Source organism: Pleurodeles waltl, chromosome 12 (genome assembly GCF_031143425.1).
Source record: "Pleurodeles waltl isolate 20211129_DDA chromosome 12, aPleWal1.hap1.20221129, whole genome shotgun sequence".
NCBI lineage: Eukaryota > Metazoa > Chordata > Amphibia > Caudata > Salamandridae > Pleurodeles > Pleurodeles waltl.
Genome location: NC_090451.1, coordinates 100,508,150 through 100,535,853, shown reverse-complemented (window position 1 = coordinate 100,535,853; position 27,704 = coordinate 100,508,150). Strand labels below are relative to the sequence as shown.

General features: G+C 47.3%; 1 protein-coding gene across 2 annotated transcripts in view; it reads left to right on the top strand.

The window, feature by feature from the left end:
• Positions 1–27,704, top strand: part of LOC138267553 (NXPE family member 3-like) — a 215,170-nt gene that overhangs the window by 85,414 nt on the left and 102,052 nt on the right. The window contains exons 1-2 of one of the 2 annotated variants that reach the window (XM_069216602.1): positions 1,655–1,910; positions 26,192–26,919. In XM_069216602.1, the coding sequence (XP_069072703.1) occupies positions 26,198–26,919 (722 nt within the window). In that variant the 5' untranslated portion in view covers positions 1,655–1,910; positions 26,192–26,197. Of the gene's footprint in view, positions 1–1,654; positions 1,911–26,191; positions 26,920–27,704 lie in introns of those variants that run through there. The other variant, XM_069216601.1, reaches the window with a different exon arrangement.

Here is a 27,704-nt window from a genome sequence, read left to right as displayed (position 1 = left end):
AATTAAAGCAAACGGCCCCTTGTCATGCATCATGTGTTCTAATGCACTGTGCGTCACATGAATGCCATTGTGCCTTTTTCTTTATTTGACGATGCTGCACAGTATCCCAATACCGTACGCACTGGCAAAAGCGATTGGCATTGGCAACTGGTCCCAAAGGCGAGACCTACTGGTGTTTGCCAATGCTTGTTATGTGAAGGAGTTGTCTTGAAATTCCTTCTCCCATTTTCAGTCCTTGCAGTTCCAGAGGGAAGGCTTGCACTCAAGTGCAGGATAACTGAGGAAGGTGAGGTGCTCCAATAACTTTAGAATAATCTACCTGACCATTAAAAGCTCATTAATCCATGCCTTTCCTTGGATGATGCACTCGATGTCATCTGCATGTATGAATGCACGGATGATTATATAGTGCAAACCAAGCTATGGAAAACAGCGGAGCACTGTCTGTTCCATGAGGGGTTGGGAGACAATCGTAATCATGTACATCAAGTGGGGATTACACAAATACATTTTATACCCATTCCATTTCACATTTTGTAGGCACAGGGAGGTTGAGTGATTTGCCCAGAATTGCAGGATGTTGAGTTCACCCTCCCCAGATTCCAAAAGCGGCAGCTCCAGCCACTAGACTCCACCCCTGCTTTATTTTGGCCAATTGAGTGCGTCCAGCGCCAGCATCGTGTTGTTTACTGTAGCGGAGCATACCAAACAGGAGGTGCTGTGCACAGAACAAGGGTTCTTCGCTAATCCTCAATTGGCAACAGATTCCTGTAGGCTGGCCCATATAGGTGTATGTGCCCTCTTTCCAAGCCAGTCAAGGCCCATGCCCCTGCGCCTGGGCTATTAGGCAACCTCAGTGTCCCTGCAGGTGACAGAGGCATACCGCGTGCCCCTGTATGTATCTGTGCCTACTAGGTAGGCGTCAAGGCGCTGTATACAAGGCTTGGACTCAAACCCACCTGTCGCCTACACCGATTACTTGCTCTTGTGACAGACATCTTGCACCTCTTTATGGGCCCTGGCTCAGTACACCTGACCCCACGCCTCAGTGCAGGGGCCTAGCTTGGTAGGTAGGATTGGGGGGGGGGGTGAGCTTCATATGCACATCATGGTAAGATTTATGGCATGCGTTGGCTTAAGAGCAGTGGGAAGGGAGAGCAGTGCAAATTGTTAAGGTCACTTAAAACACGTTCTGAAATAATGAACAGTTTCACGAACTTGAAAACAGAGGCGAGGGAGTGTGTGTATATTTTTGTCTGTGTGTGTAAAACTCCCAGGTGAAATCCGACAGACACCTCGCCACACCCGACCGAAAGCACCTGCGCCAACTATTTACCAGAGAATACTTTTATCTGGGGGTGTAACATCCCAAACACCCCGCGGAAACCACGCCCCTACCCCAGTGATTCCTGCCCGGGCCGCGTACACGGTCTTCCCGTAACCTGAAGCCCACGAAGGCCGCGCATCAAAGCCTTTGCCATGCTGGGGCAGTGCAGAGCCCTCGGGCTTCGCAGGTCCACGCTTGCAGCCCACCTTGGCTTTTTGCATTTTTGGACGGAACAGTCTTCAAATGTATACTGGATAAAAAGGGGCTGCAAATCCCAACATGCAACTCGGTGCTCCACTCCCTTCCCCGGTCCCCAGTCGGGTACATTCTGAAGCCACTGTACCTGCTGGCGTCAGGCACGTCCTGTGCCCGGTATATCAGGATCAATCTCCCAGAACAGGCAGGGCCTCTACGCCCTGAACCAGCCGCACGCGAGTTCCATTGTCCGCTAAACTGTCATTGCCTATAGCGCCTCCCCCCACTGCAAGCTGCCGAAGCGCATTACGCATCTCAAACCTACCGTAGCCGTATCGCTGGCAGGCGGAGATGGTGTAATGAGACCTGTTCCACCGAAACTGCCAAGGTCGTGGTTGGTACTTACTGAATGTATATTTTGGCTAATTGTTGGGTACATGTGATTTCAGTCGGGTGTGGGGAGGTGTCAGTACGATTTCACCAGGATTTGTTTTTGCATAAAAACAGACAAAAACGCACACACACACTCTATCCCTCTCTGATTCGAAAGTCTTTAAAATGTTGGTTATTTTACAAAATGTTGTGTTTTCTCTCGCTTACTACCCCTGTCAATCCACATTAGCCTCCCTTTCCACTGCCCCTTCACCCCTCTCATGTGCCCTGCTTCTTGTTGGGAAACATGAAGTTTACGCCCCCCCCCCGAGCCGTGGGTTGGCCATTGACTCTGGCGTGGGACCGCGCCCGTTACCACTAAGCCTGCTTTGCTGAGTCCCAAACTCTGCTGCTCGGCCGAGAGAGAGGCAGTTGGGTCAGAAGGAAGCTGCTGTGCTTTTACTAAGCTACTACTTGATATCAGGACTTTGTCCCATCAGTTAGGCGCCCTCTTGTGGTATGCGGCGGCTCTGCACATTCTTGCTGCTTGCCACTGAATGCACAGCGGGATGCGCGCAGCCAGCTGTACTGATGCGTCCTAGCCCTGAGCCCCGCTGCTCATGCTGACTCCCTGATCATCCACACTACACACGAGGGCTCTGGGAGCGGTTCTCAGAAGTAAATGTTCATAGCTTGCTTTCTATGTAACACTTACTTTCTTCTGTAATTACTAAGTAGTCCAAATATTGGGCAGGTCTATCACCCTATCATCTCAGTTCATTGACCCCAGAAGGATGAAAACTTGAGTTGGCCTTACCGGATTCGACCCATAACCTGCAGATGCCAATAGCAAGCTTTTTGTAATTTGTTAATCTGTCTGAGAGTAGAACAGTCACTTGTGCTGTGGAGAATATGCCACCTGAGGACATAGTTCAGTTTTTCCGACTAGTTATACTCCGACCCCTCATAAGTTATTTTTTGCCTCCTGGTTCATTTCTGCGATCTATCTCCAACTCTTCTACGACCGGAAAAGGGTTTCATGAGATCTTACAGAACTCATCACTTGCAGCCACTCCTTCTCCACTGACCTCTGCTGTGATCACTGACAGTTTATTCTAGTTTCACATTCTTTTTTATTTTTTATTTTAAGTGCGTTTTATTGAAATGATGCTCATACATATTAACAAGGTAACTGAATACTAGTGAATATGTGACTGATAATACAAAAATGATACAGGTTACATCCGTAGGGGTCAACAAATAAACTCATTGTAAATGAATGGGCTAAGGATTCAATTAAACAGTACAAGTTAGTGACAGAAAGAAAGAAGAGCGAGAACAGAGAACAATGTAAGACTGAATGAAAGACTGAAATGGAAGTTTAGACATTTTCACATTCTCGAGTTTCACAACTATAACACGCGAAGGTTTATGCTTCGCATGAAGTGCAGTACAACAATATATACACATTCTGTAAATGTGTTTGGCAGTGCCTCGAAGCTTGTCTTGTTTTCCTGCTTCTTCTGCTGCTGCTAACGTTGTGCTCACAAATCCAGAGGTTTGCCCTTCCTTTCCTAGCTGTGTTCATGGACAGTCTGACTAAATATAAAAAGAAAAACATGAACAGGATCAGGGCACTCCTCAAACAATAATGCGGCAGAAATATGATGAAGTTACTGGGAATGTTTTTATTCCTTTTTGAAGATGGAGAAGAGAATTGTCCAGTGAATAGAAATGTTCATAGACGATACAACAGAAATCAGCCAACACGTGTTTCGTCCTATCGGACTTCCTCAAGGCTCTGAGACTTATGATAAAAACCAATAGAGTCCGGGAAAGCCTTCCATCAGATTTATCAGCAAGGTTGTTGCTAAAATCTAGGAGAGCAGAGAGTTACAGTACACGTGATAAATGGTGTCGAAAGAAGTTGGTGAATTGCTCCAAAATGTAGACAGAAAAACGTTCAGTTTAACCCCGTAGGTGTAAGGGAAAAACACTCTGAATTTGTATCTGGGCATATATCTGAAAAATGAAGTAAACCCGTCCTAAGTGCCGGAGCGGGTGAGTATCCAGCGTTGCACGGTTGCTGGGAGCGCGTGGTAACGCTTAAAGGCATGTAGGCAAGTTAAATATAAACACTAATGGAGCTGGAACAGTTTTCAGAGTAGGTGTGCTGCCATTAATGTGACACAGAAGTCACTGAGATTGTAAAAAATCCAAGTCACTCAAAGAACAAGTGTAGGAAATCAGACATGCCCATTCAACAACAGAGCGATAAGGAGGTGGTGTGTGTCTAGTGCTGCATTTGGCAGCACATGGTCTAAAATATATGACTACATCATATTGTGGTAGGGTACTACTGTAGGAAAGTGCCCCTTTTGAACCAGACAGGTCATCCCTATACCTTTTGTTCTAAATGCTGTTGGCTAGGACTCTGGAAGTGCACTGGACCCTGCTAACCAGACCCAAGTGCCACTGCTCTCTCCCTAAATTGGTGTATGTGAATAGGCAACCCCATTTGGCAGGTACTTTACACCCCCTTATAAGTCCTTAATATGTGGCGCCCAGGGCATGGGTGTTAAAGGAGTCACCAGGGCCTGAAGCACTGTTTGTGCCACCCTGAGTGGCCCAAGTAAACTAATGACAGCAGGCCTGCCATTGCAGACTGTGGGAGCAGTGCAAATTGCTCAAACTCAACTGTGCTCACACCATGTGTGGCACAGTCCAAGCACTATCTTTAATATAGGTCAGTCACCCCCTAAGGGAGGCATCCTGAGCCCAGAAGGCAGCGTAATTTGCAAAGGTGTAGACATATAAATGCAAGCTTATATGTCCCGATAGTGACCTTTTCCATTAAAGGCTACTATAAGTGAATGACAATCAATAGGATAACATGGGCTGGCACTCAGGCAAAGCAGAGATCACCAGCTCCATTATGGTACTACGGAAATGGGTCATGTTTGGTATCAAACAACATGCCTTCTCACACCTGACAGGAATCTCATGTTGAGGGCGATATGGCATGGACCCAGAGAGCAACCTTAGAAGTTGCTCACCGAGTTGCCCCAGTTTTCCTGTCCTCTGGCTTGCAGCTTGTAGCTGCTGCCACCAAGACAGGATTCTGACCCCCTGGGCAGAAGTGTGAACACTCCCAGGAGTCAGGAAAATGACTTGGATGGGAAGGAGCTCAAACCTCCCTTCCTCCCAGGAAGGCTAATTAATTGGCACTTCAAGATAGTGAGACTCCAAGGGCACACTGCCTCTGATATGCAAGCAGGCTTTCCCCCAGTGGCTGACAAAGCCATCTTCCTGCCACCAGGCTCATTTGTACCCAAGCAGGTGGAAAAATTAGTTGGTCAGAGGCGTGCGCCCCCAGAAAGCTAGCCACAACTCTTGGGTGGGCAGCCCGGTCTGTATAGCCAAGGAAGACTTCTGCCATCTTGAACAGTGCCACGATAGAGGGTTCTGGGTAGAAAATGTGCCATACCCCAGAGGATGTGGTTACCTCAGGGTGGATTAATCGCTGGGGCTAGTGGCGCATTGGCTGCTTCCATTTACACCTCTAGTATCCCTAAATGTAATATTTAAAGGGCTCCCCTGGCCCCAGAACCTTAGATCTACAACAACTTGTGAAGAAAGGACAAGAGAAGACCTGCATCAACGACAACAGGAACCTGCACAAACCCAAGGTGTTGGAAAATGGCCTCTCAACTTTATGGCTTCCTCCTCTTCTTTTTCTTACCTCATTTTTGCTGGCTTTAGGACTCTGAACACTTTAACACTGCTAACCAGTGCTAAAGTGCATGTGCTTGCTCCCTAAAAACATAGTCATATTGGCTCATACCCAATAGGCATATTTAATGTACTTGTAAGTCCCTAGGGAAAGTGCACTACATGTGCTAGGGCCTGTACATTAAATGCTACTAGTGGGCCTGCAGCACTGATTGTGCCACCCACATAAGTAGCCCCTTAACCATGTCCCAGGCCTGCCATTGCAAGGCCTGTGTGTGCAGTTTCACTGCCATTTAAAAGTACTTGCCAAGCCTTAAACTTCCCTTTTTCTACATATAAGTCACCCCTAAAGTAGACCCTAGGTAACACATAGTGCAGGGTGCCATGTAGGTAAAAGGCAGGACATGTACATATGGGTTTTAGATGTCCTGGTAGTAAAAACTACTAAATTTGTTTTCCACTACTGTGAGGCCTGCTCCTTTCATAGACTAGCATTAGGACTGCCCTCGTATACGTTTTGAGTGGTAGTTTCTGATCTGAAAGGGGTAACCATATTTAGTATGGCTAGAATGGTAATTGGAGATGCTGCTTATTGGTGAGGTTGGATTTAATACTACTATTTTAGAAATGCCACTTTTAGAAAGAGAGCATTTCTCTGCACTTAAAACCATCTGTGCCTTACAGCCTGTCTCCAATCAATGTCTGGTCTGTGCTGGTTTCCAGCTCCATTTTGCATTTCACCCAGACAACCACAAACACAAGACACTCAGTCACATCTGCATTCATCTGCATTGTGAATGAGTCTTCTTGGGCTGGAAGGGTGGAGGGTCTGACACTTACATTTCAAAAGGCCAGTGGACTGCCCTCACACAATGGACTGATAACCCTCCACTTGGACCCTGACAGATGAGACTGGGCCGAAAGGGGAACCTGTGCATTTCAAAACTACTCCTTGAAGTCTCCCCCACTTAAAGGCATAAACTGGGTCTCTGACCCCCTCAACTCAGACACTTCTGGACCTACACCTGCACTCTGTCAGAGGAACTGCCTGGCTGCCCAAAGGACTCACCTGGACTGCTTTGCTGGAAAGTCCTGCTGCCCTGCTGGCCTCTGACTTTGCTGGGAGGACTCTGCCTTCCCCAAAAGTGCTCTCCAAGGGCTTGGATTGAGGGTGTCTCCTGTTTCTGAAGTTTCAGGGCCAATAAAGACTTCACCTCTTCAAGAAATTTCTTGAGCCTCGAAAATCATCGCATTGCCTGCTGAAAGCAACGCGGAGCGTACTTTGCGATCAAGAAGTCACCGCACAGCTGACCGGAATGACGCAGCCCGACTGGAAATTCAACGCAGCGCGTACCTTGAGACAGAAGATTCAACGCATCGCCTACCGGATCGACGCAGCATCTGTGCCTTATTCCAGCACGTCAAGGATTTTTAGCGCATCGTCCCTGGGCGTCAAAATATCCCTGCATCAGTGAGGAACCAAGACTGCATGACGAAAAACGACGCAAACCCCTTGCAGCGGTAAAAGAAACAACGCATTGCCTGTTCCGCGTCGGAAAATTCGACGCAACACCTTATTTTTCCACGCATCTCCTCCTCAGTGGTCTCGGTGCATCATTATTTTTGACGCATCCCAGGGACTGTGTGTTACAAAGAGTCAACTGTGTATTTCTCAGGGTTGAGACTCTTTTAAACCTTTTAAGAGCGATATTTCAACTTGTGCTTTTTTTTTTACCTTAGTCTATTCAGATAAATATTATCTATTTTTCTAAAGCGTTGTGGTGTATTTTTGTGGTGTTTTCACTGTGTTACTGTATGATTTATTGCACAAATAATTTACACATTGCCTTCTAAGTTAAGCCTGACTGCTCAGTGCCAAGCTACTAGAGGGTGGGCACAGGATAATTTGGATTGTGTTGTGACTACCCTGACAAGGATTGTGGTCCCTACTTGGACAAGGGTGTATACCTCTGCCCACTAGAGACCCCATTTCTAACACAAGTCATGATACCTTGAACCTGTAGCAACCTCCCTGGAACTGATCGACTGCAGCTCGTCCTAGACCAAAAACAATTTCCCCAGCAAGAGGGAACCCTTTGTGAGCCAAAGGCAAGACCAGACTCCCTTGGACTAGTGGCACTAGTCCCCTTCCCACTGCAGGTAAAAAAGCACCTACCTGAAACCGAAAAAGTGCTGGCCATCAGGCCCTCCGAGGGATCACCCAAAAGTAGGTAGTCCAGTGTATTGCAATAAGTGTAGTCCAGCTCTTCACCAAGTTACAGCCGGCCTGTACCTTCTCCCTGGGACTTCCACCTTACCACTGTACAGGCTTGTTGGTGGCCAGTCTGGTCATCACCACCTTTATTCGACACTGCAACCAGAGGGCACACTGAAACATCGGCATCCGACATCACCAGCGGCTCCATTGTCCAGTTTGTGTATCTGTTTCCCCGCATGCACCAGCTCATTGGTAAAGCCAGCAACTGTAGCTCCTGTTAAGCATTATGGATAGCCAAATACAGCCTTGGACCTGAGATGCCTGAGCTAGGTAGAGTTGTTCTGCCTGGTGATCCCTGGTCCAGTGCCCCACACAAGCTTAATTCCCAGTGGGCTCCCATGAACTCTACCTGCAAGTGACCAAATGTCAGAAGTACCATTTTTCAGCCAAGTCACATCTGTACCTGAGCCCCTCGACCCAGGCAAAATTGGTCTGACTGTCACTGCTTGGATTTGGGACCTGCACAACCTTAACTACCAGTGGGTTCCTCTGAATTTACCCCTCAAGTGACCAAGTGTCACTAGTGATTTTCCCCATTGATCGCAATGGTAAACGTTTGAAAACTTGAACTGTATTGAATTATTTTTTCTTTGAAAATCCATAACTCAGGTTATACGTATCTGACCTACTTTGTTTTGGTGTCAAAATTAATATAAAAATAATCTGCTTTATTTTTATAAATTGGTGTCAGGTTTCTTTCAAATCATGTCAATTACTCATCGTCAATGTTGGAACTCTGAAATGCTTAACACATGTTTCACTAGTAAAGCCTGACTGCTCTTTGCCGTACTATCAGGACTCAGCTAAGATTTTATTAGTGTGAATCCTAAGGACCATCTTTGGGGTATTGTGAGAGTATTACATAGAAGCCTGACCACCGCTGCTGCATAATACTCCACTTTCCTGCAACTACCATTGACAGAGTGGACATATACCTTTGAAATGGCCACTATGTCTGCATCAGACATGCTGTTTTACTGCTAAATCCATATAGTACACAAAACAATAATATTTGAAAGGTTTCGGAGTATATTTAGCAATTATGCATTACACAAGTAAACTGTTTTGGTCTGTTAAGATCCATTTTAAATCTTTTTTTCCATTGCACTTCAGAATTTTTAAAAAATGTATCCCACGTCTACTTTGCATCCTGGTGATATATGTTGAAATACTTATGTAGTTAATTTAATATTATTTGTATTCTGTTGTGTGTTAAAATATGTGAAGGGGCATGGCCAAGCCCGCAAAGATGGTGGACGTGTGATCACAGTGCTCTCCACCCGTCCGCGCACTGATGTGGGATCCACACCCTCTCCGGGACCCCTCTGTACCATCATAGGAGCCACCATTAGACACCTGACGGGGCCCTCCCAGTGAGCCCCCACACACATGGATTGGAGAGCTGGTCTGAGGGCTTGACTGAATGGCGTGCCCAGCCTCTCGGCTCTTCTGTGGCCTCCCAAGGGGGAGACACATCTCTCAGTGAAATACTGGGGTTCTTCTGCCCCACTGTAGCTGATGCCTCCCCTCCCCCACAGCACCACCATAGACAGAGCCTGGAGATGGAGTGCACTGGTGCCTCAGCAGCTGCTGGCCATATTCATGGCACAAGGCCTTGGGCCTCGGGCCTACACGCTGTTCCTGGCCTAGACCCACAAGTGCTTCTGGCTGTCAGATTCCCCATAGCTGGTCATGAACAACAGTGTACGAGTGCTCCAGCAGTACCCCCCAGATGTTTGGTGGTGCCCTTCTATGGTCCCTGGCCATGTTGAGGTGCAGGTTGTTTGGAGCCTGCCTGATGAGAACCCAATGGCCAGTCTAGCCTCTGCACGAGTTAGGGGACCACCCTTTACTACAACTGGCATCATCAGCATTAGCAGCCACAGCTAACAGCACCTGGCCTCTCACTGCCCCCTGCGAGCCCCACATACACCCTGACTGGTTCTTCCTGGTCATGGACCGTGGAGGCACTGCTCACATAGCTTCACATAACTTTTAGATTCTGCTGTGAAGAATATGGTGTGACTGTGCAACCTCACCATGTACTACACTTACCAACCCCTTTTGGACCCTTGGGTTTCGTTTGTCAAACTTTCAGCTTGACCCTGGTAGGCTGTGGCTCTGAGCATCACGCTTACACAATGAAACAAGGGTAAAGTATTTAAACAGAACCAAAACAATTGAAGAACTCGACAAGACGCCAAAAAAATCTGACACTAAATTAAAAAATAGACTGTATTTTTAGATAGACAATGAAAAAGATCCACCAGAGGTTTCCAGAGATATCGAATTGAAAAGGTATAGTACATAAGGTTATTTCACTCAACTGCGAACAAAAATCTGCAAATTCAGCCAATTTGACACTTATGAACTTTTTCACCAAAACGTTTGGGCTGGTTGGAATGCGATCACTTTAGGCAACCAGCTCCAGTAAGGAGCCAGTCAGTGGGACCAGCAAGGACCTCATAAGCAGTTACCTCAGCAGGTGAAGCTGTTTTCAGTCAGTTTCAGACACCTTTATCCTTGTTTTCCTGTGGATGTAGTCCTGATGAAAGAGGTGAAGGATGTTGAAAATAAAATACTCAAAGGATGCTGTGAATGTGATGTGGTCCACGAGGATCTTGATGCAACTACTCCTCGGTCCATGGAGGTAGTGAAGTGGTCCTGGTGTGGGCGTGACTAGCCTTATATTTCTTTTATATTATTATTTATAAGGTGTCACATATAGGGTAATCATCAATTACCCTTAGAGGTCGACATGAATCTTTGGACTCAGATAGGAGTGTGATAACGTTACAAACAACATCAAACAACAATTCAAAACATTTTCAAATAATAGCACTTGAATATAGAGTCATTACATTTCAGCCAGCAATACCCATGTGCCCATTATTCACCACACCAGTTTAGTAAAGTTCAAAATATTCATTACCCTTGAATAACAATGCTAAAGTCACGTAAATCATATGTAGAACCAAGTGATACAAATAAAGAAACAACACAGGCGGACCAAAACTCCTAAAGAACTTTAATCTTATTAAAGCAGTGGTTTCCAACCTTTTGACTTCTGTGGACCCCCACTTTATTGTTACTGGAGCCCAGGGACCCCCACTGAATCATTATTGGAATCCAGGGAGCCCCACTTAATCATTAATGAAAGCTGGGAACCTAATCTTTTATTTAATTTTGTAAGCAGTTATGGACCCCCTGAGGAGGCTTTGTGGACCTCCAGGAGTCCCCGTACCACAGGTTGGGAACCACTGAACTAAAGCGTTTAACATCAGACACTCAAGAATAACGACATCAAACAACAATAAAAGAATAGGAATGATAGAAACTGAATACATTTAGTAAACACGGATGAATCAATAACAATTCAATTTTATTGGGACGAATTTTGAATATGACATCTTTCACTATTCACCAATTAGAAGTGCACTGAAGACTTTTGTTCCTGGGTACACATTATCTCATCCCAGGAAGAGTAAATGCTACAAGCAAAAGAACATAACTTTTCCACAATATGCGAATTACGCAGGATGTTGAATAACTATCTGCCTAATACATTTGAGATGTTTATGAAAGGTCAGCAAACAAATGAACAATGAACACTGAGGCCCTTATTATGAGTGTGGCGGTCTTACCGCCTGGTCCCGAAGATAAAGACCGCCGCTTTACGAGTTTTGCGGTTTGGCCGAAGACAAACTGCCACAACTCCGCCAGTCTCGCCAGTGCGGTCGGATCTCCGTTGCTGGCAGTGAGCATCTCTGGGCCGGCAGCATACGGAAGACCACCAGCCGTATTATGAGGCAGCAAACCGCCAGGCTTTTCGCGGTGGTCCCCCGTCACAAAAACCCTAGCAGTAACACACCCGGCGACAGGAATCCCCATTCCTGTCGTCAGCACACACACCCCCACAAGTCCACACGCATACATACAAACACCCCCACTAGCTCGCACACAGACACGCACCCCCACTTGCTTGCATGAATACGCACCCCCTCCGCATTCCTACACACTCACACACCCTCTGCATACATACACACCCCCACCCTCTGCATACATGCTCACACACCCCACGCACGCTTACAGTCACACACATATGCATGCACACCCATTCCGACACACATGCTCGCCCACATACATGCACACACTTCACACATGCACCTATCACACCCCCCACCCCCCTTTGATCTGTCCACCTACCTGTCTGGGCTGCATAGCAGCCCACGTCCAGTTGGTCGTCCGAGAGGTGGTGGATGTTGGTGGTTCCACTGCCAATGGCGCACCACAGTGCAAGGACCGCCGTGCCATATTACTTCTCGTAATATGGCGGGTGCAGTGCTTGCAGTGTGGTGTTGGGGGCCCTGGACCGGCCTCTCACCCGCCGTCAGTCAGGCTGACGGCATCAAATTTCTGCCTGTTTATGGGCAGAAATCTGTAGGTGACTCGTAATAGAGCGGTCTTAAGACTGCCAACACTGGCGGTCTTTTGGCGCCCGCTTCGACGGCGGTCTTCGCAAAAGACTGCTGATGTCGAAATGAGCACCTGAGTTTCCAGAAACTGCTGAGACAGAGACATTGCACAGGCATTTAAACCTAAAATGAACTTTAGGCATGTTCATGTAGGCCTACAATTATTAATACAACTCACATTTATACCTAATAGTCATTTAATTCAATCACATTATTGTTCATATTAATTCATATTAATGAATAACAAAACATTTCTACATTAAACATTAATATTTTCCATCTACATGTATTGTTTATGGTGTCTGCCACTTTTGCCATTTTACATGATGCACATTTTAAAAACACATTTTACTCTATTAATTAGTACTTTACTACTTCAAAATGTTATTGATTAACTTGCTCTCTAACACTGGACACAGGACTGGCATCCCTCAAGCTCCTCTCAATGCTGGCAAAAGTCCAGTCGCCAATTGACTACTGGTTGCCCAGTATCTCTGTCACAGGACAATCTTTCCTGGGTCACTACCTTGTGGCTGGGTGGTCCCAGCTGCACTCAAGCGACACTCACAGGCTCAGCGAACTTGGGTGCAACTTTGTCCATCGGGTACTGGTTCCTGGTGCCTCACAGCAGCAGTTGGGAGCTGGTTCAACATTTTAGGCTACCAGCTTGCCTCAGCAGGCTTCTCAGCTGCTGTGACGCTGTGCTGTGATCAGGAGGTAAGCTCATTAATCCTTGAAGTCTCTTGACTTTGGTTGGGCTTCGAAGGTGACTCCTCCTCGAGCCGGACACAGCAGGCACAGTTCTTCGCCTTTGCTAGACACCAGACCCAGCTGATTGGTCCCTTTAAACAATGCAGACCAATCAGGCGTTCTGACTTTTCCCAGGCTATGAAGCCTTCCTGCTTAGTGGTTCCGCCTCCCAGTAGGGGTTTGTTGCGGGCCCCTCACGGGTCTGGCTGCTCCTCTCTGGCCTGCGTGTTAACCCCTCTGAGAGAGGCAAGTGCCCCGCGAGGGCCCTGGCCTCTAGCATGCTCCCAGCCTTCCCTTGTGATAACACATGAGTCTCTGATCGTGCAAAATGGCAAGTTTTATTCACATAACAGGATCAAACATACCGGTTCAAAATTATACCCCAAGCATAAAACAACATTATTGCCATAATTGTCTGTAGACCCAGTTCAGTCCAGACAGCACCTCCTGACAGCACCCTGAGCGAATGCTCCATTTCAGCAGGGGTTTACAAAATCCTTTGACCTCTAGTCCACACCTTGCTGCCCAACAGTTGTGGGTGGCCCTTGTGCCTAACCCAGGCTGCAAGTGCCGTGTCCGCCCTCTGCTGACTCCTTGCTGACTAATAGCCTTCTCCCCTGCCATGAGACATCCTAGGGGCATGCACTTAAGCAGCTCATCCTTTGGCTATGGGCTCCCTCTGCGGTCCCTCCATGCTGTCTCCACCACGCTGCCTGCAGTTCCTCAACCTCAGGCAGCTCCCCCTCCTGTTACCCCTGATTATTTAGTTGATGCCCAGCAGCTGAATAACCCTCCCCCCCCCCCAATGTTGAGGAGGAACAGGCTCATGCCTACAGTCATCAAGTGTACCTCGTTCAGTTCGTAATATTGTTGTATTTTGAGGTTGATGAGCCCATGCCTCAAAAAACCCCACCCTTTGGCCCTGCACACCTTTGACATGGTAATATTCAACTTCTTCCTGGACCTTTCTATTGCTGTGTAATCCAGTGCTCCCCACCATCTGAATCAAGGTATGATCTCGGACCATATCGGCTCCACTGGTCTAGTGAGCCTGGCTACCGCTGTCAGTCCAGCTGTGATGTCCCCGATTGAGCCCCAGGTCACATAATCCATCATCTGCAGCACAATCTACAAATTTCAACAACAAAAAAAATGTTTCTTGCTCAGACGGTTCAAAGGTTACAAGAAATGCAGTGACACGTCTTGCTGCAAAGTGAAAGGACCTTTCTAAAGGTTGACTGGTCACCTTTCTTTGCTTATTGCCATATTTGGATGTTAAACTAGTACTAATGAGGTGCAACCACTGCCTAGACAGGTTACCAAATTTAGAAATGATGAAATGATGGAGCAATGCTATTACAAAATGTGCTGCAATATGCCGCATAATTTGGCTTTTTTTTGCTGCATATTTAACTTAACTCTGCATCATAACTTGGCCCTGTTCTGCCGCACAATTCGAGTGGCCCTGACTTAAGGCCAGAACATGCCCTCTTTCTATAACTCTCACTCTTGTGTCCTAATTCTCACCTTCACACACAAACCCTCAATCTGGTGCCCTCTCGCTCTCTCTCTCTTGGTCACTCTCTCTCCCTGAAGTTGCCCTGAGCGTGCTTCCTTTTAGATTCACAATAGTGAACACACTGACTGTGGACAGCAATTTTCTCTCGCACACAAACAGCCCTAACAAGAACCACGCATCAGGAGTTAGACTAACACATTTTAGTGTTGTAGTCTGCAACACAGTACTAAAATGCAAAGTCACGCATTTGTGCCTCCTTGACACCATCAGTGCTCACTCAGAGCAGACAGGCACAAGCGGAAGGGGAAGCGCCACCCAAGTACTCATGAGCAAGCAGGCTGCTCTGGCACCATGTACGACTGCACTAGTGCACACACTCACGGTGCAAAAGTAGGTTTTCATAAATGCCAGGTCAAGCGTGTGGGCCATGCCGACTGGCTGGCTGCAGCATTCATTACTATCGCAGCTGCTGACACACAACCTGGGCCAGGCCGTCCACGGCGGTAGTCAAATGACTGCAACAAACACTTCTGTTGTGTGTCTGTTTGCAGACACTGTCTCTCTGAGGCAAGATCTTGAGAGATGATCATTAAATAGCAGCAACTGAGAAATCTGCGCCAGCGCCTCTAACTCAGGTCTGGACTGTGTGAATCATAATTTTCATTACTAATTGACAATATTTAATTTACAGACTGAGCCTGTAGCTCACTGCTCACCAGGCTGGTGCTACGGCAAGCTGGGCTCAGGTACTCAGACTGTCAGTATGATATTATTGATTAGCAGCTGAGAGATCTGCGCTGCCGCCTCAGCCTGGTCAGTCGTCTCTGACGTTGACAGAGGCTGCCTTGAGGAGCCTGGCAGTAAGGGGCATATTTACAATGAACTGGGGCAGCGCCAAATTTTGCAGCGCCAAATTTGGCATTCGCCACACTGCGTCAGTTCTGAAATGCAGGGATGTGCTGGATTTACAAAAACACGACACACTACTGTGCGTTTGCCTAGCGCTGGAGCTAAATGTTGCTGCCAGCATCAGCGCAGGCATTCTTGCACCATAGTGCAAGCGTGTCTGCTTTGAAGGGAAGGATTGTTTGGGTAGGAAGGTGTCCCTTCCTGCACATAACCAATCTATAATGGTGATTTGGCACTTCTGTGTGTGTTGCAGAATACAGCACACAGAAGTACCAAATTGTCATTATTTAATGATTGTTTCCTTGATAACCTTCCTGCACATAAATAATCATTTGTGGCAATTTTTCTCTTTCTATGTGTGCTGCAGAATGCACAAACGAACAGAAATGAAAGCATTTCTCCTTGTTCCACCCTAAGATTTACAGATTTACAGCGTCAAAAGCAATGGGTGTTGGGGGGGAACGCCCACAGCAACACCCATTGCACACCCCTCTGACGTAGAAAACTGCGTAGAGGTAGCGCATATTTACAAGGCGGCGTTAAGCCAAAAAAAGTGGATTAGCGCAATCCTGTAAATATGCGTAATCTACATCGCCACCAGAGCATCACAAAAAGTAATGCTTCAGTGGCGGAATGGGGCTTGTAAGTATGCTCCTAGGTCCGGCTGGTGCAGGCTAAAGCGGAATGTTTCAATTTTCTCTCTGCTAGGGCCCCCAGTAATTGTTGCTGCTGACGGGCAACAGAACACCTGACCGACAAGTGTGTTTTAACTTTTATATGCACTTTATTGGTTGGTTTCTACTCATGAGCATCACATACTTGGCAGTTGAATGCCACCCGTAGGTGCACTTGAACCATGAAAATGTCACTCATAAGCAGTCTGAAAACTTGACAGCAATGACAGTCGGGTCCCATGCGGAAGCCTGGCCAGACCCACGTTAGTGGCCTTCCATTTCTGGTGCTTTGTAGCTGTTTTAAGATCTTAGAGTGTCGTGTTGCTCAAATGAGTCTCGTTTCTGATATCTGCGTGTTTCCATCGTCTTCGTTGCTCGATTTTGCTCGCGAGAAAGTCTCACTCACAGCCCTTAAAATGTCACTCATAATTACACTAAAATTATGAAAATGTCACGCATATCAATCAGAAACCTTGGCAGCTATGCAGGAGCCACCCCACAATGATAAGTAGAGGCGCAGATTCCAACGGGGCGAGAAGTGAGCCTGTCTGCGCCCAGGGATAGAACCCCACGGGGGTCAGCACCCCCCAGTGGAGGACCGGTCCAAGTGTGGAGGGGTGCAGATTCCAACGGGGCGAGAAGTGAGCCTGTCTGCGCCCAGGGATAGAACCCCACGGAGCTCAGCACCCCCCATAAGTGGAGGACCGGTCCAAGTGTGGAGGGGTGCAGATTGCATCGGGACCAGAAGTGAGCCTGTTTGCGCCCAGGGATAGAACCCCACGGAGCTCAGCACCCCCCATAAGTGGAGGACCGGTCCAAGTGTGGAGGGGTGCAGATTGCATCGGGACCAGAAGTGAGCCTGTTTGCGCCCAGGGATAGAACCCCCTCAGCACCCCCCATAAGTGGAGGACCGGTCCAGGTGTGGAGGGGTGCAGATTGCAACGGGGCGAGAAGTGAGCCTGTCTGCGCCCAGGGATAGAACCCGACGGGGGTCAGCACCCCCCAGTGGAGGACCGGTCCAAGTGTGGAGGGGTGCAGATTCCAACGGGGCGAGAAGTGAGCCTGTCTGCGCCCAGGGATAGAACCCCACGGAGCTCAGCACCCCCCATAAGTGGAGGACCGGTCCAAGTGTGGAGGGGTGCAGATTGCATCGGGACGAGAAGTGAGCCTGTTTGCGCCCAGGGATAGAACCCCCTCAGCACCCCCCATAAGTGGAGGACCGGTCCAGGTGTGGACAGGCGCAGACGCTACCCCAGGCCACATGAGAAATACCTTCAGCAAGGAGGGGCGATCAGTCTTGATGGATTCATTCCGCCTGGTCTTCTTTTACAGCCACAGCACAGGGTTTGCAGAAGAGTCAGAACATCCGTCGACCCCTTTTCCAAGACAGCGCGCGACCGAGAGACCTGTGAAGGAATGATTATTAAAGTTAACTACTGTTTTCCGAAACTCCGTGAGGGCAGCACGTGTGTGTAAATAATCATTCCCACGTACACTATCCAGATAACCCTCCGGCACGTCGATGAAACCAAGGTGATTACTGTGGCAAAGATGCTTTCAGAAAACACACATAACAGCGCCCAGTTCTCTCCAAGCCTTTAACCGCCTCCCCATGCAGAGTAATGAGTTATTATACTAGATAGACAAGTAAACAATAATTACTGCTGGTTTGCAGGGCTGCGCTGCCATTAATTAAAGCCACGAACTTGCATAGAAACATGGGAAAAAGAAAGTGGAATTGATTAGTTGAGGGCGAGTCTAACAGGGTTTGAAAGAGTGAGCACCAAGGAGTGCTCCTGTGGGAGCTATAAGAGAATGTCTGCGCTACGAAGCAAGAAAGCCAGGGTGAATGAGGAAGTGGGTTTGTGTGGGACCAGGTTATTGCGAGAATAGACTAGTTAGAGGGAGTGACAGAATGCAAAGACGAAAGAATTAACCAAGAAAGATACAGCTGATAGGGTGAAGTCTGAAGAGGACAAATATAAAGAGGGACATATGTGAAGGGAGCCATAGTGGGCTGGAAGGGAGTGAAAGGGAGACTGTGCGAGACAGAGAAGTGAAAAGGGAAAAGAGGTTAGTCATCGTACAACACAGTAAGTGATATACATTGTGTTACACAGTAGCCCGGGAGCAGTCACATATGAATGCCACCAATCATGTACAGCAGAGCTTTCCGCCTTGTCATCTGTATGTCCAATAAATGAAGGTCAGACATTCTGTGGTAACTGTTGTTCAGGCAGTCTACTACACAGTAACTGATGGGCTGCAAAAATAACTGGTAGCATGCTCTGCTTGAACATTAACTGGGCCACACAGCCGTTATATAGTGTTGGACATGGCCCTTCTTAGGGGATTCCCTGAAACATTTTGCTTTTTCCTCCCCGTTTTTTTGCTGACTCCCTTTGCATGACCCTAGGCCTCTGGAGGCTTTCCCACTGTACTGCAGTGGGAACGTGCACGCACCCTTCCTACACATGTCATGGAGAGGAGCTTACGTGATTGGTTGAGGTGCCGTACCCAGGAGTGCCCTGTAAAAAGGTAATCACATACCCGGGGCAGGTACAGCCCTGCCACTAGTGGGCCGCTGCACAGAGTGTGCCACCCGCCAGCGTAGCCTGACCAACATTATTATGCCTGATCGTGCAGGCCTGTTGAGGTGCAGGTGCGACTGCGTTTGGGGTGGCCTCACCCCCACCTTGGCTAACCCTGAGTAGTCCTTGACCTACCCCTAGAACACACCCAGGAGGGCAGGGCAGGTGGTAGGCATAAGGCAGGGCAGGTACACACGGGTGTTCCATGCCCTGGTAAAGAAGAGCCCCCGCATGGGTTTCCCTACCTAGGAGGTTGGCTCTTCCCTGCGGTTTTGCTGATCCTCTTTGAGTGGCCTTAGGGCCCTGGATGCTTTCCCACAGTAAGCACAGTGTGAAAGTGCATGTGCCTTTCCTATATATGTTAGAAAGTGGCGCCAACTAACGACGTGTGCACACTTGCACCATGGTGCTTTAATATGACCCGAGCCTATCCTAGCCGGCCAGTGTGTTTGCACTTTGGCACTGATGGTCTCATATGTATACTGAGCCTGGCACAGCTTACCAGTATGTGTACACTTGCAAATTAGTGTTTCCATATTTATACAGCTCCTGGCCTAGCTTGCCAGTATGTTTGCACTTGCACATTGGTATTTTCTTACATATATATATATATATATATATATATATATATATATATATATGTGTGTATATATATATATATATATATGCTGAACCTGGCATAGCTTACCAGTATTTGACTACTTGCACAATGGTGGTTTCATATATACTGAGCCTGGCACAACTTGCCAGTATGTGCACACTTGCACCTTTGTGTGTTTTTAAACTTGTGTAGTGTCTGCCCTTGCAGGCGTGTATGTACGCCCGGGCAGATGTGCCCAAGGAATGAAGAATACCCATGTGTTTTCACTACCATTGAGAGCTGCTCTGCCCATAGGTTAACATGGGGGAAAATGTACAGTTAATCCTAGCTGCCATTGTGGATTGCGGTGGAGCAGCCTTATAATGTTTACTATCATTGGATTCACAATGACAAATTCTTTCTAATGGTAGAGAGGATTTTTTCAATACTACCTGGCAAATGCCACTTATAGAAAGTGGGCATTTCCTTATTCTAAAACTCTTTTTGCAGGCCTTTTTTTATTCAAGCTTCATTCTATTGGAGGCTGGGGAAAAACAAATCTGTGCATTCCTCAAGGACAGCTATAAAACATGGGCAAATGGAATGACAACATCTGCCATTTGAGGGCCTGGCTGGATGGATTGGAGGGAGAGGTTTTGACACTTGGCCTCTCAGAACAAGATCATGGCCCCACTAAATATTAAGATCTGCATTCCACTGTAACATGGCAGACCGGACTGAAATTTGGGGACAACATCTGTGGTTCAAAGGGGAACCCTTTTAACCACCCCAACTTTAAAGGCACACTTCAGTATAACAACTGGTACCACACATCAGCAACTTAGAGTTACACCTGCAGGAACATATGACAGAGACCCTGAACTATGTGGTGCACACTGCCAGAGGAATTTGTTTTAAAGAGGAGTATTTACTGCCCTGGGGAGGGACCAAGCACCCTTCCAGCTTCATGGCTAGCTTGGTCAAACTGCGTGCTGCAGTGTGGCACTCTGAAGTGTGCTCTCCAAGGACTTGTTGGCTTGCCCCCTGTTCTTTGTGGAGGTCTTGGTGACATCAAAGACTTCCTGCGAGGGACCTACGCCTTCTACCTGTCACCTGGCGAGCGATGCCCTCCTATGTGTCTACATTGTCTGGTGGAGTCCACATGGTAGCAGTGGTGTGAGCATAGAAGTAAGTATTGCGCATGGAGACTGAATTTGCCTGGTGCAGAGCCTTCAAAGTACTGCTCACATTCAAGGAGTGTGGCCCTTCATCCTGGGGCCACAAAAAGGTATAAGTGTCTGGTTGGTAGTGAGCGGATTAATCGGTTGCGGGAACCTTTGTGGTCTGCTTTTGTCGAACATGCCGCATTTTTCTCGTGCAAAACTCGACTACTTGCTCATTGTGTGTTGTGTCCCTGTCACTGGTTGTGACCCTCAGAGGTGGGGACGTACCAAGAGCAGTCTTGCATTCTACCTTATGCGGCACTGCTGAATTTGCGTCTCTGTGTGAGTGACCGGATTTGTCTGGTGCGACTCAAGTCATCGCACACCAGACATTGTGCCTCATTCCAGGGAGGTATGTAATTGGAACTAATTGTGTGCTCAGAATTGTCTGGTGTGACTCAAGTCATTGCACGTCAGATATTGTGCCTCATTCCAGGGAGGCGCGGCATTGGTAATTTTTCGTGTACGAGCGGCATTGTCTGGTGCGACTCAAGTCATCGAGCGCCAAATGTTGTGCCTCACTCCAGGGAAGTGCAGCATTTTTAACTTTTCGTGTGCGATCGGAATTATCTAGTATGGCTCAGGTCATTATGCACCAGGTATTGTGCCAAATGCAGGAGGGCATGGAAATTAGTAACTCTTTGTTGCTGATCGGAATTTTCTGGTACAACTCAAGTCATTGCGCACACAACATTGTGCCTTCTTTTCTGGGAGGTGCAGCATTTGTAACTATTTGTGGATTGGAGAGTGTAGGAAAGTACCCTCTTTTTGGCATGTTACCCCCAATTTCTGCCTGATGTCAGTGTGTTTGACTGTGTCACTGGGATCCTGCTAACCAGGACCCCAGTGCTTATACTCTCTCCTCTAAATTTTGTCACTACATACGGGTAACCCAGTATTTCATCCCAAATTGGCATACTGGTCACCCCTTATAAGTCCCTAGTATATGGTACCTAGGTACCCAGGGCATTGGGATTCCAGGGCACCCCTATGGGCTGCAGCATTTCTTTTGCCACCCATAGGGAGCCCATACCAAGGCTTCTACAGGACTGCCATTGCAGCTTGTGTGAAATGATGCATACACCCTTTCACTGCCATCTACATTGCACCAGGTCACTTATAATTCACCCAAATACCAGGCCTTCCAACCCTGAAGGCTCCCTTACGGCGTCCAGGACAATTTGCCTGGACTTCGTGAGTGCAGTGATGCCATTTTACCCGTGCACTGTACATAGTTCACTACCTATATACAGCTTCACAATGGTAACTCCGAATATGGCCATGTTTGGTATCAAACATGTTGGAATCATACCCCAAAGCTTTTGCCAGCATTGGTTGTATGATTCCATGCACTCTGGAGCTCCTTAGATGACCTGCATTACTGCCATTTCATCCTTATGAGGTTTTCTGGGCAGTCCCAGCTGCTGCCACCTCACAGACAGGTTTCTGCCCTCCTGTTGCTTGAGCAGCTCAAACCCAGGAAGGCAGAACAAAGGATTTCTGTTGGGAGAGCAATGTTACACCCTCTCCCCTTGGAAATAGGGGTTACAGGCATGGGAGGGGTAGCCTCCCAGAGCCTCTGGTAATGCTTTGAAGGGCACAGATGGTGCCCTCCTTGCATAATCCAGTCCACACTGGTTCAGGGACCCTCAGTCCCTGCTCTGGCGTGAAACTGGGCAAAGGAAAGGGGCGTGGCCACTCCCCTGTCATCACCACCCCAGGGGTGGTGCCCAGAGCTCTTCCAGAATATCCATGGGTTTTGCCATCTTGGATTCCAAGGTGGTAGGGCACTCTTGGAGCATCTGAGTGGCAAGTGCCAGCAGGTGACGTCAGAGCTCTCCCCTGATAGGTGCTTACTTGGGTAGCTGACCAATCACCCTTTCAGGGCTCTTTAAGGTCTCTCTCTTGGGTGGTTCTTCGGATTCAGATTGCAAGACTCCAGCAGGAATCCTCTGCATCCTTTACTTCACCTTCTTACCAACGAAACTGCATCTGGACCTTTCAGGAACTCTACAACTGCAACAAAGAAGCAAAGACGACTTCTGCAACATTGTATCTTCAGCTCCTACCAGCAACTGCAACTGTTTCCCGGTAGCATGAAAGTGCCAATTTTATGAAGGAGAAGTAGTCCCATGCTGCAGCATTTGTCAGTTACGCGACCTGGAATCCCAGCACCCATTAAGGATCAGGCTTATCATGGCCTTTCTTCTCTGTGTCACCATATGAAGGATAACTGGGACTACTTCTCCTTCATAAAATTGTCCCTTTCATGCTACTAACCCTACATACAACACTGCTCTACCTCATGACGGATTCACCCGACTTTATAACCTTTTGGAAACCCCTTCGGCAATTTTACAAGTAACAACACTGACTTTTAAGGCCTTGAGAAAGTCCTTGTGACGAAACACGTGTCGGCTGTTCTCGGATGTATCAGAAATAAAACCTCAATCAACTATCACACAGTGTCTCTTGGATCTTAGGCTTAATTCTACATTTGAAGTGACTGGTTGGACTACTTCGGTGTGCCCCGGTTTTACATTGACTTTGTTTGGGTCTGACTGATTTTTCAATCAGCCTTTTTTTCACACCCGTGGTGGTTGGGTGGCATACCAGGTTGGTACCCCTGGCACTCGTCTGCACATTTGTTTTTCTAATACTATATACATGCTATAAATTGGATGTGCGAACCCTAAGAGCATTAACCACCTACTTTTTGCCTGTAGAAAACATTTCTTCCTAGTTTTATTAACAGGATTGTATTTGTAAGGACCACATGCTACAATGGTAGATTTGTGGCATACGTAGTACTTTATCAATAGGTTGAAAATGAGTCTGGTTGTCAAAAATAGTTGTACTGTAGGTACAGGGCACTATGTCCTTACCATTTCTACCATTGTCAGCCTAGTGGCATCGCCACACTATGTTTAATGTGCTAAGACAGGGAAACAGCTTTCTGCTGGCCTGTCTTTGAATGCCTGTGTTTAAATGCATCAGCACATTAAAGCCAAACCCACTCACCTTGCCAGTACTTGTTTTAACAGGAGCCAACCATATGCAAATGAGACTTACTTCAAAAAAGAACAAATAAGGTGATGGGAATGCTGTAATTAAGCTGGAGTGATGGTAATCACCCCATTGCGTTCCATGTCATAGTATTTTAGTTTCCTTGTCATTACAGACAGCAAGAACCCTATGTGAAGCACACTTCACACATGGCCAGTGACCCAGACTCCTTCTACCTTCTTCGACCTCATCACTGAGTTCCATGGCACAGTGAGTTTGAGACCCAGGACTCCACACACACCTCCTACGAAGGGAGACTCATTAAACGCAATATTGATCAATCCAAATTCTGGCATGAATTGCAAACAGTGGGGTTTACTTGCGGTGTGTTCTGCTCCACCACTGTGGCTGCCCGCACCGCTGCAGAGGGGGACACCCACCGCCCCTTGTGCATAGTTGTAAGTGAGCTACAGCTGGGCCTCGCCATGAGGGCACCGACGCTGGGGGTGTAGATTCCGCTCCAGGAGAGGCTGCTAGATTGAATTAAAGAGGATCCTTTGCAGGAACGCCTCTTCTATTTTAATGGCCTCACCTTTTAAAAACTATGATTTAGGAGCTGGAGACGAACAGCTGGTGTATGGAGTCACTCAGCTCCTCTGATGCTAACTGGATGACACTTGAGTGGTTACTCAGTATTTTGCTTTACCAGAGAGGGCTGGTGAGAGGGTTCCCAGCTCTTTCAGGAATTGCTGATCTTTACAGTGTGGCCTGCGTGGGGTTCGCTGTGTCACAAGACACACAATGTACCTTACTGATGAGTTCTACCCACAAAAGCCAGGGGCAGGTCAACTTCATGTTACTGTGTTCTGTTCGGAGCAGTCGTGCAGGCGTGGAAGGGGCTTGTCCCGTGCTTAATATGTAAATAAAAACGTGCCGGTGCCCAAAGCCCTCCTCTGAAACACGCGGCTGCTGCAGTTAAATGTGCGAGCACGGAATACTGAGGCAGCTCAAACCTGAAGCCATCCCGGGCCTCTTCAATCCATTTACAGCCACTCCCTGACCCTGCAGCTCACTCTTGCAGCTTTCTCCCTTTGTCATGCTTTTTCGTTTTTCTTTTTCTCCGTCTTTCCCTCCCATATGTGTCTTTTACTTGCAGTAAATGCTTGAGGCAGAAGAATAAGTGCTGGCCCTCAAAAATAAGTGCTTGTGCCCTCCCCCACCCCCACCAAAGGGACACCACTGGGTCAAATTAAGCATTGGGTTGTAATATTCCAGCTAGGCCCATAGCAAAGGCCTAAGTCAAGGGGCCATCAGGCCTCAATGGAGGGGAAACAAAGGGTCACCGTTTTTCTATTCACAGGTACAGGCGAGGGATGTTTTTGGCCTTCCTCAGCTACCCCCCATATAAGACGTAAGCATTCAATGTCAGAGCATCAGATGTGTTGGTCTGCCCCAGTATTTACACAAAGATTTAAATACCACTATTTTGTTGTATTTATTTATAGTGTTTTAGCGCTACTCACCCCAATGCAGGGTGTACGAGTGCTTTACATCACACGTCCATATTATGCCTTGACAATAAATCCTGTGCCTAAATCAGTGTACAGGATATGTTCCATAAGACAGTGAGGGTTACAAGGCGGAGTGACGTCCTTTATAGCTCACTGTGACTTGCAATTTTTTAACTGCACCTAACAAAAGAATCGCAGTGTTGAAAGCAGTAAGCCACTTGCCATTTACACTAAATTAGAACTGTTATCTGCGTTGTTGCATAATGTGCTTTTCAGGAGACATATTAACTATCTATGCTACTTAGATTCAAAACTGGGACTGGACAAAACGCAGATGTCTTGCTCCAGCAAATCCACTAACCACCGGTTATCTTACCATTATTATTAGCTCCTGAGATTTAGTTGACACACAAAGATCTCTGCAGCAAGTACCTCAACCCCATAAGATATTTTAAGACGCACCCTTTGCAACTAATGACGCAGAAGAGATTTACTGCCACGTTTCTCCTTGTTTCCAATATCTTGTTGGCAGAGTTTTAAAATACAAATGCAAAAGTTGAGGCCCAGGTTTTGCACTGGGAATGCTTTGCTTTTTTTTGGCACAACTCGATGCAAAATCTCATTTGTTAAGTATTGTAATGTGCTCAAATGTACTCGTTAGACCTGCTAAACATATGTACGAGGTCTTAGATCTGATGTCACATCTTGTAATGTCTGTTCCTGGGAGGTCATGGGTTGTGATACTACTCCCTGTGATTCCACATGCGATGTCACGCGCCATGATGTCATGCACTATGGTGTCACTTGCATACTGTCTAACTTGGTTTTTAGTACTTGTGCCCTGCTCCAGGTGAAACATAATCCCATTCTTTCTACAAGAGGGTCTGATCGCATATAATCCCTGACCACTTCTGCCTAGGGCCTCGCGTAACCAAATGTCATTGCTAGAAGAACCACTGTGCAAATTAACTTACCTGGTTTCTTGATGTTTTTCAGGAAGATTGCCGAAGGTTTTTGGTTTCATCTGAATTTTTTTTCTCCCAACACAGATAACAATGAAAATTTGGAGAACGGAGTGGACACCCAACATTTTTTATTTCCCATCCAGCATGGTCCCTGCGACCTCATCTCCTTCCCCAGTCACCAGCCCATCCCCACAGGCTCATGAAGTGAGGGCGCTGAAGGATCTGGTAACATGGCCGGAGCCACAGGGAATCCTCAACTTGGAATCATCCACCAGCCCATTTAACTGTGACTGTCACATCTTGCACCCCAAAGCCAACTATTCTGTTGGGGAGTCCCTGGAGGTGGTCCTCACCACCAAAGACCACAGGAATCGACCAAAGATGTATGGCGGAGACTTCTTCCGAGCAAAGCTTCATTCCCCCAAGCTAAAGGCTGGAGTGAGGGGATTGGTGACGGACCACCAGAATGGAACATACACAGTCTCCTTCTTGCTGCCATGGCCGGGTGATGTTGAGATTTCCATCCGACTTTTTCACTCAAGTGAAGCTGTCCAAGTCATGAGGAGAGCCAGGGACACCCGGCCGGACAAAGTCTATTTTTCTGGACTCTTCCAAAGAAATGGAACTGAGGAGAAAACTGAATGCAATTTGGAAATACCAGACAAACAAGTGTGTGTGTATGGGGATGAAAGAATTGAAGAGACGTGGGTCTGTGTGAGGCCAAGGAACCTTCCGTGTGACTCCTTGGTGTACCACAGTGTTGGAGGCTACAGGAAGGTCACAAATGCAACAGAAGAGAAGCTCATAGCTGGGTAACATACACGTCTCTTGGCTTAGCTATGCTTAGAGTGTTTTGATGTCTTTCCCCTTCCTGGTTTGTCCATTTCCCTTAAGATATTTGTGTGTCTCAGACTCTTTGCCTGCTAATCTCTTTCTATGTGTCAAGTTTCTACCTAGCAAAATACAAGGCAACAGAATCTAGGCCATCAACCCACTGTGGAAGAACTGAATGCACAGGTTGCCCCCTAGTATAGTGCCTTTAGGGCCAGTGACCAGCTTTCATGTAGGACGTCAAAATCACAGATTTTAGAACCAGGCACAATAGAACTGCAGACTGAGTCAATAGGCAGGGTGGCACAGAGCTGGCAGAGGGATGTGCTGGCTTTTAACTGCAACGAAAACAGAGAGGGAGTTATGAAAAGGTATAACGAGCAATAAACAAGCCCACGACCACCTACCACCAGACAAATCTATTAGAATGAGGCCTTGAACACAGAAGCCCATTTACTATTTCAATGCTGAGGGATGCTTTTACAACATAACTCAAAAACAAATACAGGGCACAAGAGTTAGGTGGGGCGCTGCGCTGTAATCCCAGTGGTATTTACACTAACAAATACCAAGAGGTCATGTTTACACCAGGACAAAAGATGTTACCTAAGGAATATTTGCCGGAGAGTGTTTGCGCAACCGTTGCATTGTTCACTCTAATCATTCTACCAACTCAAAAGCTTGATCTTTGGAACAAACACTTGCAGTGTGTTTTGTGCCAGTGGCGGCAAGGCTGTTGTTTCTGTGCCCTGCTTGAGCTCATGGA